Source organism: Gadus morhua, chromosome 10 (genome assembly GCF_902167405.1).
Source record: "Gadus morhua chromosome 10, gadMor3.0, whole genome shotgun sequence".
Lineage (NCBI taxonomy): Eukaryota > Metazoa > Chordata > Actinopteri > Gadiformes > Gadidae > Gadus > Gadus morhua.
Genome location: NC_044057.1, coordinates 21,698,430 through 21,711,474, shown reverse-complemented (window position 1 = coordinate 21,711,474; position 13,045 = coordinate 21,698,430). Strand labels below are relative to the sequence as shown.

The following is a 13,045-nucleotide window of genomic DNA, read 5'->3' as shown; positions in this document are numbered from 1 at the left end:
ATGTTAGAAGGTTCAGGATGATGGGCTTTTGTGTGTTTGCCGTAGTGAGGGAGCTGTAGTGGTAATGCTGTGGATCTAGATGATGTGGACCCTTTGAATCTTTTGCAGCGGATGTTTAAGAAGCATTGTGTGTTCTGCTCTCTCAGGTGTCCTGGAGTTCTCTCCGGTCTTCATGCGCTACCTCGTCTCAGGTACGACTAGGCTTAGACGTGTCGTGGTGAACCACCGTCTGCAACCCCCCTCCCGAGCATATTCCCGAGTGCTTATCTATGTTTTAGAAGTTAAAGACTGTCTCTCTCCTCTTTCATCCTCGTTGCTGTGAAGTTGGAGGTAGAACTAAGGACACAAGGAAGAACAGGAACGGTAAAAAAAAAAAAAAAGGAAAAAAGAAAAGAAAAAACACAGATGGACTTTTTTTCTTTTTTGTGTGTGTTTGTGTGTGTGTGTGCGTGCCGTTATCGCCGGTTTAGCTCATTAGCAGACTGTAGCCTTAGTAACCAACCCCCACCAAGTTATTCACTTCGCCTCTGCTCTCCCCGGTCCAGGCCATCTGCTTTGTCTGAGTAACGCCGGAGACTTTTCACCTCTCCCCGTCTCCGGTGCACCTCCTCTCTCCTCCTCTATCCTCTCCCTCCCTCCCCCCCCCCCCCACCCTCCCTCCCTCCTCCTCGTTTGTGTGCCGTAGTAGAGTGCTTCCAGCAGAACTCTCAAGTTACACCGACGCCCCTGAAGTGGGCGTCGCGGTGAAGAAGCAGCAGACGATTTTCATCTGCTTAATTCCTCCTCTCTGATTGCGTCCGCGGCGCCTAATGAGTCACAGTTAACCCCCGGTCGCACAGCTGTTTGATTCCAAAAGGCCCTGATTCGCGCTCCCCGTCGTAAGGCAAGCTGCGTCGCTCCTCCCCACCCCCTCCCCCCCCCCCCCCCCCCCCCCCCACCCCCCCCCCCCCACCTTCTCCTCCATGCGACAAATGAAGTGAATCACAACTGGCTTCTCCCCTCTACCCCATACCCCCCAATCCCTTCACCCCAGCAGCTGATGGTGAGCAATTGCATCCACAATACTCTTTTAATTAGAATAGAGAATAAATTGGTTGAGCATGCCTTTTTCCTTAATTGCTTTTTCCTCAGCTTGGATGTAATTGGGCTGCAGCAGTGTTTATTGATCTCCTTTGATGTGCTCTAATTTGGATAATTGTAACTATTTATTTTGGATGTGACAAGTCAGTTTGTCTAAGGACTGGAGTAAGGGACGGTATGGGTTAAGGGGGGGGAGGGGGGGAGCTGGGCGACAGGGCGACAGCGGCAGACTCCCAGAGCCTGCTGTCCGGCCGTGTGATTGCTACCAGGTAGAAAGATGATGGCACCCAGCAGGCAGTTTAGAAAGGAGCCCTGCCACAGCCTGAAAGGGGCCTCGGGAGGGACACTCTTTGATCTCACATCAACACTTCATGAATGCCAATGCAGGGGGAGACACAAAGAGAGTGGGAGAGGCAGACCCACCACGCCAGCCTTCAACACGTATTCCTTTCAGCCGCCAGTCTGCACGTTGTGCTGTGCACATGCTGCGTCATCCTGCTCACACCCCGTCCTCCCTTAGCTCCGAAGCAGCCCCGTCCCTCAAGTGCTATTCCTGTATCGCTGCCCGTGTGTGTGTGTGTGTGTGTGTGTGTGTGTGTGTGTGTGTGTGTGTGTGTGTGTGTGTGTGTGTGTGTGTGTGTGTGTGTGTGTGTGTGTGTGTGTGTGTGTGTGTGTGTGTGTGTGTGTGTGCACGCGCGCGCGTGCGGTGCAGAACATTCGTGTGTCTTTCTGCGGGGCATCAATATGTCACACCTGCTGTCTTACCTGTGCGACAGCCACACATTTCTACTTTCCTGGCTCAACACGAGCGTGCAATCTCTCTCTTTCTCTCTCTCTCTTTCGCTCTCTGCCTCTCTTTCTCTTCTCTCTCTCTCTGCCTCTCTCTCTGCCTCTCTTTCTCTTTCGCTCTCTGCCTCTCTTCCTCTTCTTTCTCTCTCTTTCTCCTCTCTCTCTCTCTCTCTCTCTCTCTCTCTCTCTCTCTCTCTCTCTCTCTCTCTCTCTCTCTTCTTTCTCTCTCCCTCTCCCTCTTCTTTCTCTCTCTCTCTCTCTCTCTCTCTCTCTCCCACTCCCTTTAAAAAAAACAAAGCAGGTACCTTCACTCTGGCCGAGCTGGGGGCGTGCGAGCCCAACCCCCAGCCCCACCCGGCCGCCGCGCCCTACTGCCCGGACCTGCACCTCCTCCAGCGGGGGTACGCCCTGGGCGCCGGCTCCGACGCCGACTCGGACCCAGAGGGGCCCCTGTCCCCGGAGAGGGCCATCCAGCTGTGGTCCGCCCAGGGGGGCCGCGCGGGGGGCAAGTCCCGCCGGAGCTCGGGGGTCTCCAGCCACGAGAACTCGGCCCTGACCCTCACCGACTCGGACAACGACAACAAGTCAGACGACGAATCAGGTAGGAGTACGGGCGGCGCCCGGGGGGGGGGGGGGGGGGGGGGGGGGGGGGGGACGGACTCGTGTCTGTGCACTGTGCCCCTCTTAACAAGTGCCCTTTTGCACTTCTGGGGCTTCTTCTCTGATTGGCTAACATTTCCCCCCCCCCCCCCCCCCCCACCCCAAACGCTATTAGGTAGCATTTTCTCCTGCTGATTTATTTTGTTTCCAGCGAACGGCGGAAGCTTTGCTCCGCTCGGGTTGGGGGGGAGACTTCCGTTGTGGTTCTTTTTTCGGGGGTCCGACATTAAATTAAGCCGCGGGACCCGACGGAATCAATCTTTCCGACGTGTCTGTCGTGCCAGAGAGTACCTCAGAGCCTGACAAGGCTTCAGAACATTTTCAGGGTGGATTTCGGGGGGGGGAACAAGAAAAACACGGAATTATGCCAGACTTGTCCTTTATGATTTATAAAGATGATGTGTTTTTACAAAGCAGGGGTAATGAAAGCTTTTAATCTCACGGTGATGCGTGTGTCTGTGTGTGTGTGTGCGTGTGAGAGTGTGAGAGAGACAGTGAGACTGAACGAACTGCACAGGTTATGAAATGCCGTCCCGCGGAGGACGTAAAAAGAAATTATACGCTTCCGTTTATAGGGTCTTTCGGAAGATGTGGTGTGTGGCAATATATATCGCAGATAAACACGCCCTCATTGACGGTTTTAAAATCTTTGCGTTGTAGCTCAGAGCGATGTGTCGGATCCGAGGGTAGCGTATTGACGTGGTCTCCTTCTGATTCGAGGAGCAATAGTTGAAACCGTTCCCCCCCAGAGCCATCCATAGTTTCATCAATAGCACTTAGCCAAAGCAACTCTACCCTTTTTATACCACTCATCTGTCGAGATCCACTGATCCGTCAGTCTCAAAAACAATAGCAAAACCCTTTGGATATTTAGCTTTGAAAGCGTTCAAAAGACTCGCTTTTTTTTGTTTTTGAGCTTTCCCGCTTTGTGTTCCCACACCGAGATGGAGTGAGAGAGATGCTAATCTCTGCTTGTTCAAGTGTGAAACTTCTCCTTTGCTGTTTTCCTTCAGTTTTTCTTCTGTGTTCTTTGCGTAGTTTTTCTTTTTTTTTTCCTTCCATGTCTGTAAATCTTCCCATGAGTGAAAGCACACCAGGGGGAACCGCCTTCCTGTGGCAACTTTGTTTATTGCTAACTTCCCCGTTTCCCTGTTAATCCTGCCTTCGTCGTAAACTGCCGCGTGAGCTTCGACAAGGTGTCGATGGAGGTTAATGAAAAGTGGATTGGAAGGAATGGCGACGGTCTAATTAATTGAATCTCCGGCAGCCGTGCACATGGCAGAGCCCCTGGATTTTTTTTTTGGGGGGGGGGGGGAGGGAAAGGGAAGGAGGAGTCTCCGCATCAGAGACCACTGCAGCTTCTGATCAACTGCTCGACACCTATTAAACACGTTGAGGAACACCTTTGCCAAGTCCCGCCTCTCATCTCGCCGCCTGATAATTGCTTTGTGGTTAATTACCAAGCTAATCTCCCGGTCGCAGATATCAGCTGAAGACGCCGCACCCGCTGTCTTGGGTTTCAGGCCCCGGTAAAAGAAAAAAAGGGGATTTTGGTCGCCGGTGTAAAAATAAATCGGTAATCCGCCAGTGTAGGGTGACATTGTTTTTTGCCGACGGGGATGATGTCACTGAGTGATGTTTATTGAAATCATTATCCCCCCCCCAAGTTTTTTTTCCCAGACAGAAAGTTTTGACCAAGGCATCGAATGGACGAAATCAATTGGATCTAAAGTGCAGGGTTTCATATCAAAGCGGTTCAATTAAACACATCAAAGGCACAAACACACACATACACAGACATACACACACACACACACATCGGCACACGCAGAGCCACTGCCGCGTTACAGCGAGTGAAGAGGAAGTGAAATGTGTGTCAGAAGGAGTTTTTCCTTTGCCTTTAAACAGGGAGCTCAGGGTGCATTTACATAAACACGTTTGATTCTCGGGGAAAAAAAAACAAAAAAAGAGCGAGTGTGTCTGTCTGGTGGCGGCAGAGTCAACCCATGGTCCCTTCATCTCCCTGAAACAAGATCCAGCACTGACAGAGAGCATCATGGGAGACTTTTTTCATTGGATGATTAACTGCTAACGAAACCTCCTTTTTTTTTCTTTTTTTTTTCAAGAGACACACTGTTGCATCAGGTTTCCAGGCAGAGGGATGCGTACGTCACCAGACGAGACGTATGCGCTTTGACTCCTAAAAAAAACCAACAAAAAACAATCCTGCAGCAAATAATTTCGCAGCCTCCGCCGTTCGCCTGTTTCCACGCACCGCCCGCGCAAAGCTTCTAAAATCTACGCTTTGCATGCGATTCCTAACCCGGGCTTCCTCGCCTGTCAGGAGCGATCACATCTGAGACACACAGGTGCTTACTGATTAAAGAAGGAAGCCGGTGCTGTGCATGTGTGCCTGATCATGTCAATTCACCAGTCGATTACTCCCCCAAAGGGGGAGCCGCTGAATGCTTACGCATCTGGCGCGTGGGTTTGTGTCTGGGTGCTAAATCACACGTCCGCGCGCGCGGCGGAACCGTTTAACTCGGATGAGACTTAATGACCCCGCCATTGTGTGGCACGTTTGAATGTAGCTTGTGTGTGTGTGTGTGTGTGCAATGTGTGAGAGCGATGATATGCACGTGTATGTAGACTATGTGTATGCTGTACACCACATCTGCTCCTATGTATGTTAGATGCGCCCTTGTGTACTAAAACTGTTTATCCGACTATTATCTGGAGTGTGCATGTGACTGTGTGCACATCTGCATAGCGCGTTAATGATGGTGTGCTGAGGACAGCGAACTTCCGGGTCTATGTGTAGCAGTGTGTAGCAGTGTGTGTTGACGTTAGTGTCTGTGTGTGTGTGTGTGTGTGCGCGCGCAGATGTGTAATTTATGTGCGTGTTTACAAGTGTGTTTGTGTGTCGGTGAACCTGAGCGTTTCCTCACATGTGTAGCGGTGTGTGTGAGCGCTGTGCGTGCGTACGCTTGTGTGTACGTGTGTGTCGGCACATGTGCGCCCTGAAGAAACGGCAAAAAAAAGAAAAAAAAACGGGAGCGGCGCGGGTGTCAAGGTAGCAGGAGGAGGATCTGAGCGTCTAATAATAGAGATCGACGGTGGCAGAGAGACACAAGCAGCAGCATCATAAGCACATGCTAACCGAATCAAAAAAAAAAGGTTTGTGATGTGCTAAAACACCGAGCAGCCCGCCGCTTCGCTCTCATCCCCGCTGTGCCTCTCTTAACAAGCATCTCAGGTCTCACCTCCACCTTCCTCCTCCGCCTCCTCCTCCCCCTCCCCCTCAACTACCACTCCCCTTGCCTGCTCTCTTCTCCTCCTCTTAATGTGGCTTCACGCGTGTTGTAGCTCCCCCTCTGTGAGCCGGAGTCTTGTTATGCTTGTTGTCGGGTGTAGCGCACCCGCCTGATTGACAGGTGTCAGTGTCGGGGGGGGGGGGGGGGGGGGGTTTGGGAATCACCAGGTTTGTGTGTGTGTGTGGGGGTGGGTGTGTTTGTGTCTGTGTGTGGGGGGGGGGGTGGGGTTGGGGGTTGGGGGGAGGGGTCTGTGTGTGTGTGGTTATGAAAGAAAGAGGGAGTGTGTTTGTGTTTAGGAGGTTGTGTGTGTGTGGGGGGGGGGGGGGGGGTGGAGGGAGGGGGGATGGGTCTGTGTGTGTGTGTGTGTGATTGTGCGAGGAGAGAATCTTTGTGTGCTTGTGAAAGAGAGAGGGACTGGCCGTGTTTGTTCCCGTGCATGCGTCTGTATTTATGTTTGTGTTTATGAGGTTTTTTTTGCGTCGGTTTGTGTGTGGTATCTTGAGCTCTGTGAGATACACATTTCATTGTAAAGAAAGTAATGGCCCCAGTGGTCATGAATCCTTCAGGTGACACACACACACACATTAACAGGCACACACATATGCACACAAACAAACGCACACACAAAAACACCCCTAACAAAACGTGTCATTTTGACATATTACTCAACACAACAAACTTCTGTCTGACTTCTGGTGCTGCAGGTGAGAAACCAGACATCACAAACAATTGTTAAATATCAGATTCTTGCTGGGCTAAAAAGACCGTAAACTAACAGCACAAATCATTGAGTCAAAAAACAAATTAAAGAGTGTGATCCTGCAGATGGATACAATCTTTAGGTGAGCCACCTTGTGCCATTGCTAGTCTCAACACAATTAGCAGCACTACATATAGGCTTTACATAACTCCTTTGACAAGGTGAGTGTCGTGCATGCACACATGCGTGTGTGTGTGTGTGTTTGTTTGTGTGGTGTTTGTTTGTGTGTGTGCAGATGTGTTTGCTTCGATCAGTGAGAGAGGGAAGTTCGTTGTGGTATTGTATTAACACTCCATTTTTTCAAGCGAGCCCAGCGCAAGTCTCCTGGATTAGCATGATTCTCTGTTTCTGTCCCCTGCACACTGCTGAAGTGGACTCTAACACACACGCACGCACGCACGCACGCACGCACGCACACACACACACACACACACACATACTTGCATATGGAGCGACCAACACATAAGCAGCTTTGCGCAACAATACAGTTCGCACAAAGAAACCATTTGTTTTTCGCACAATACACTTTCTCAGCTGTGGCTCAAAAAAAAACACAGCTGGGTAAATAAATCCTCATTCGACAGGAATAGACCAGTGTGTGTGCACTTTATGATTTTTTCAAAGAATAGCAGGGTGTCCATAGCCAACCTGTCTCATGAATGTAATCTCAAACACTCATTAGCATCAAGCACTATAAATGCAACATGGGAGTTTTAATGTCTGCGCTCATCCATTTTTAGGAAGGAATACGGAATGGAGCAAAGCCTTTTTTACAGCTCATCCCAAATTCCATTAAAATAAAATGACTATTACATTGACTTGGCAAATCCAGGGGAAGTTTAGTTTGCACAAACAATCCCACGGAAAAAAAAATATTGGGCAATGGGAGCAGCAATGGGAGCTTTCATTCGACCAAAGCGGGGGAAGAGATTTACTGTCGCGCTGTGCGCTGTCTCATAAAACGTCCCTCCGGAAACACAAGCATGGAAAAAAAAAAAAGAATAAACTGAAGAGCTTGTAAATTCCTACTGCGGTGCCCAGCGCCTGAATCCAAACTGCATTGATCAGGAGAGGGAATGATTAAAACATGCATTAGATGAAATAAGATCACCATGGACATTGATTTAAACCTGAAGCCCGGCATAGATTTTATGGTCACAATCTATGGCCCGCTGCGCCTTGTGCCCGGATGTGTGTGTGTGTGTGTGTGTGTGTGTGTGTGTGTGTGTGTGTGTGTGTGTGTGTGTGTGTGTGTGTGTGTGTGTGTGTGTGTGTGTGTGTGTGTGTGTGTGTGTGTGTGTTTTTGTGGGCTTGGGCATGCGCGTTGGCGTGCACGTGAGTCTGCGTGCTGGTGAGTGCGTGCGTGCATATTGGTGTGTGTGTGTATGTGTGTGGTATGTGCATGCGTGTGGCTCTTCGCAGGTGGCCATATGCCCCTTTTATGTGCGTCACTGCTTGGCGGCTAATGGTCAGTCTCTCTCAGTGTCCTGCGCTCAGTAAATATCACAGCTACTTAATAAAATTGCCAAAATGAAAACCAACAGCAATTATTCTTTCATCAACAAAGCCAAGATGAACTCATAGGGTAACTTTGTACAAACCCACAGACACAAACCCAATTTCCCAGCCCTGCACACGGCTAGCCTCCGCTCTAATCACATATGCATACCGATTGGCTGATTATTTCTTCATCTTCGGTCGCTCCATCCCCGTTTGGCTTGATAATAAATCACAGGTTCATATTGTGACAGACGTGACAGGATGTATTAATCTCTTAATTAGAAAAGTGAATAGGTAGCGCTAAAATTATCCCCGGCCTTTTCTGTCTAACCCCACCCGTGCTTGTTCGTCCGCGTGGCTGCCCTGCAATCTCGCTTTCTTTGTCTCCCTCTCGCTCCCCCTCTGGCGCTCTCTCTCTCTCTGTCTCTCTTGCTCTCGCTCTCGCTCTCGCTCTCTCTTCTCGCTCTCTCTTTTCTTCTCTTCTCTCTCTCTATCTCACAATCTCTATGACTCTCTCGCTCTCTTGCTACCTCACTCTTTGTAACCCCCCCCCCCGCCACCCTGGACCTCACCCCTTTTTCTCTCATTGATACAACATGCCTATCTGATTCACACTGAATCCTTTGTCTCAAAACCGTTGTCTTGATGTATGAAGCTTCATGTGGGCTCCACTTAAACATCTGCAGGGTTCAGTTTTTTGGTTTGGGGAAGGGGTTGGGGGATGGGCGGAGCTTCATTAAAAATCTTCTAATTACGCCTATTTAAAGTGGTGGTGGTGGTGGTGGTGGTGCATCCAAAACACATTTTGATTGCGTAGAGCTTCTCTGTACAGATCCACATGACATTCCTAGAAACCACCAAGGAAGATAAGCCACGTCAAAGACGCCCATGGCATTTGGAGGAGCGTTTGAATATGGACTACATTGCAATCAAGGTAGATTAAGGGGAAACGTTTAGTTATGATTTATTTCCGATCAAACGTGTGAACCTGCACAGCTATTGCACCTCACCACACTGATAGGGGAAATAAATTCCTCAGTTTAATTCCTCAGTTTAAATACTGTTATTCTCGATGTTTCTCGGGAACATCACTGCCGGACCTATCAGCAACGTCCCCCCCAAAGCCTGTGTTGATCAAAGCCGCGGCAGACTGCGGCGTGAAGACGAGTGGGGTCCTACAAGGCCTGGGCTGTCCATTCAGTCACTGTTAGTGTTGGTTTTTCCACTTTGAGCGTGTGATTGTGTGAGTGAGTCTCAACCCTGTATGTGTGCGTGTATGAGAATGTGTTGACTATGTGTGTGAGTGGGTGTGTGTGTGTGTGTGTGTGTGTGGGTCTGTGTGTGAGTGTGTGTGTTTGGGCACGCGCATTGGGTGGGGGGCATTAGCCTCTGATTGAGTTTTCAGGGAGCAATGTAGGGTGCAAAAAGCTCGACAATGGTCTAACAGAATTAGTAGCTTGTGATGAATGGTGTGGGAGAGCAGCTCTGACAGGCTTTTGCTTTCAAAAGCACACTCACACATTACTGGATGTGAGTGTGTGTTTGTGTGTGTGTAGGTGTGTGTTGATGTGTGAGTGTCAGTGTATGTGTGTGTATTTTATCTGTTCACTGGTTCAAGGACTTTTTTTGTCCATGAAGTCAAAGCTACATCAAACTAGATTAAGAAAAGTAGTGATATGCAGCAAACACTCCCTCACTCACTCAGCCCCTCACTCAAACGCACACACACGCACAATGCATACAGACGCACACACTCGCACACAAACACACACACACACGCACTCACAATACGTCAAGTTTGTACCTCATACCGGGCAAGGTCTAGGAAGAAAGAAAAAAAAAAAAACTACTCTGTAGTCAGAATCAATAAATGAGTCTAGTCAACAAATGTTGACAATAAATACGACGATAAACATTCGAAAGCCTTCGCTCCCGTTCCGCTCTGCGATAAAAAGGCTCCATTTGGCTAGCCGCGGCCCCCGATCCAGAGGGAGGGCTCCGGCTCCCCCCCCCCCCCCCCCCCCCGCGCGACACACTGTGGCCCGCTCGTATAAGCAAATGCATGGAGCTGAATGGGAAAAGTGTTTAATAAAAGGCGAGGTGGGGGTATCGATTCCGGGGCCGCAGACGGATGCTGACTCACAGTGGAAGGTTGGAGGGAGGGAACCTGCGGCAAAGGGGGCCAGCAAGGGACAGCGGAGGAAAGGAAGAAATATGGGATGAAATGAAGATCAATAGAAATCAAGACAAAACAGCAGCTGGATGATTTTTATGGCAGAAATTTCTGATGAAAAGCTCCAACCTTTCTTTTAATACATTTGTGTGTTATTTTTGTGTGTGTGTGTGTGTGTGTCTGCATGAGTGCATGTGTGTGTTTGTGTTTGTGTTTGTGTTAATGCATGCGTACACGTGTGTGTATGCTGGTCTGCGCGCCATTGTGTGTGTGTGTGTGTGTGTGTGTGTGTGTGTGTGTGTGTGTGTGTGTGTGTGTGTGTGTGTGTGTGTGTGTGTGTGTGTGTGTGTGTGGTGTGGGCGAGTGTGTCTGCATGTGCAGGTTGCTCAGTCGCCCAGAACCAAATTAGCATAATTGCTCGGCGGTTTTCTGGCGCTTGTTGACGCTGTTGTTATTTCCTTAACTGTGCACATCCAATAATCCTTTATGCTCCTAAAATGCTACCGAAACGGGGGACAGTGGGGCCTTATTTGGCGGCGCATCAGTATGACTTGTCCCCCTTATGAATGGTGATGTTTTCCCCCTTCCAACCTGTGAGGCGAGGCCATTGTTTCGCTCCGAATCCCTCCGTCTCCCAACACTCACGGCATGCTTAGCTTTTAAATACGAGAAGTCGACGGCAGCCGCGGAACATCCCTGGCACCCCATCCTGCTGACGATTACACTGCCGCCCTAATAAGGGGAGTTTAGGGAGCTCTAATAGCCTCACACTCACCATCTCTGTTACATCTCCATATGTCCTGGAGAATGGGGGAGCAAGAGGCGAGGAGAGGAGGAGGCAGAGAGAGAGGGAAGAGAGAGGGAGAGAGAGGGGGAGAGAGAGGAGAGGGGGAGGTAGAGAGAGAGGGAGAGAGAGGGGGAGAGAGAGGAGAGGGGAGGCAGAGAGAGAGGGAGAGAGGGGGAGAGAGAGGAGAGGGTGAGGCAGAGAGAGGCGGAGAAAGAAGGAGAGAAAGAGGGTGAGAGTGAGATCAGGGCTTGAACAAATGGAGATGGCGATGAGAGAGCTTGGGAGATGGGAAGGGGAGAGAGAGAGAGCAGGAGGGAAAGAGGAAGAAAGAAAGAGGTTGAGAGATGTATAAGAGATAGGGAAATGAAGAGAGGGATAGAGAGGAATGGAGCATGAGAGGGAGGGCAAATATGACTGATTACATTTTCCCATAACATGAAACCGATATTGCATTTGTAGTTTAGTGGCGAGCGCCTTACTTTTAAACGAGAGACCTTGAGAGACCACGAGAAGAGCTGGGAGCATGCATGAGTTTCATGTATGCTACCCCAACGGCATTCTCTTTGAAGGCTTTAAATAGTATTGTTTTTATAGTTCATGGTTATGTTTCTTCCCTTCATAATTTTTTTGATTTTTTTGTCTCTTTGATTATCTGTTTATATTTCAGAAATACTTGTCTTTCATTTTTGTCTGTTATTTAGTGCATGCTTCTTTTTGATTCGTCATTGCTTGTTTTTTTCCCTTTTCTTTTCTGTTCTAAACTCTTCCAGTTTACCTGGATGATGAGGACGATGAGGACCCGTTTGGTGACTATGTTTTCAGTAAGTTCTATTTGACTCCTCCCCTTTGTAGAATTTGGTAAAGCGTTACTCTGCGTATAACTGTGTAGTTGATCTTGTGTAGCTTGTGCTGTGATTGGCTAATGTCTATTTTTTGGGCCATTCTTTGATTACACTGTCCACAATCTAAAACAGTTTGCGTGTAAGTACAAAGTTTTGAGAGTGTGTGTGTGTGTGTGTGTGTGTGTGTGTGTGTGTGTGTGTGTGTGTGTGTGTGTGTGTGTGTGTGTGTGTGTGTGTGTTTTTGTGTGTGTGTGTGTGTGTGTGTGTGTGTGTTTCTGCAGTGCCATTGCAGACCCATACACACATGCACATACTGCATCCAGCTGGGTTTAAGATGAAAGCCAAAAACTGTAATCTCAGAGATGGGCAGAAGTCTTGCACCATTTCAAATTAAGGGGACGTAATTACTATAATTGTCTATAATATCATGATTTTTCGTTTCCCTGTTCAGTAAGTGAAAGAAGTAGTTGCATATACCCAATACTTACTTATATATACTGCTCTTTTGTTTTAACTAGAAGGCCTTCTTAATATATTACTACAAAAAATGACAAAAAACTGTTATACTGTAGGTTTTAAGCTAACTAGGTCTTAACTAACACACTTTTTGGTATGTGTCAGTTCCTAAATAATTTTGAATTCCCAGCCTTCCTCGTATGATCCGACATTGTCTACGTTATGAATAGACAATGCCAAATCAATGTCCATGTGAATTGAGCATCAAAAACATAATGTCTGCCTGCTTCTGCCACACAATGCACATATTTACATTCTCCAATGTACACACCCAAAAGAGATCTGTGAGAACAATCAGGATTATAAATTTAGCCTTGTTAGATGCTATCAGAGTGCGGTATTGCATCGCAATTGTTCTCTACATGTGCCTTATCGGCCAGTTTTAGCCTCTTTTATTATAAGCTAACGTCCACCCGCTTAATCTCTTCACAGTTGATCAGAGAAAATTTCCCAAAGGGGCGTTGCCCTTTTTCTGTCTCTCAGCACCGTTTGTATTTGCTTTCCTCTGTTGTAATCTCAATCTCAACTGTTTAATTGTGTCTCAGAGAGTGTATGCCTGTTGTGTGAGCGTGTATTCGTGGCCATGTTGGATTCAAAATGCACACGTTTTCATCTCCTAATCAA

At 48.4% G+C, this 13,045-nt stretch overlaps 1 protein-coding gene across 1 annotated transcript in view; it reads left to right on the top strand.

The window, feature by feature from the left end:
* Nucleotides 1–12,005, top strand: part of LOC115552058 (teneurin-2) — a 27,032-nt gene extending 15,027 nt beyond the window's left edge. The window contains exons 2-3 of the mRNA XM_030367767.1: nucleotides 2,168–2,470; nucleotides 11,834–12,005. Of these exons, the coding sequence (XP_030223627.1) occupies nucleotides 2,168–2,470; nucleotides 11,834–11,925 (395 nt within the window). The 3' untranslated portion in view covers nucleotides 11,926–12,005. The remainder of the gene's footprint in view (nucleotides 1–2,167; nucleotides 2,471–11,833) is intronic.
* The last annotated feature ends 1,040 nt before the right edge of the window (nucleotides 12,006–13,045 follow it).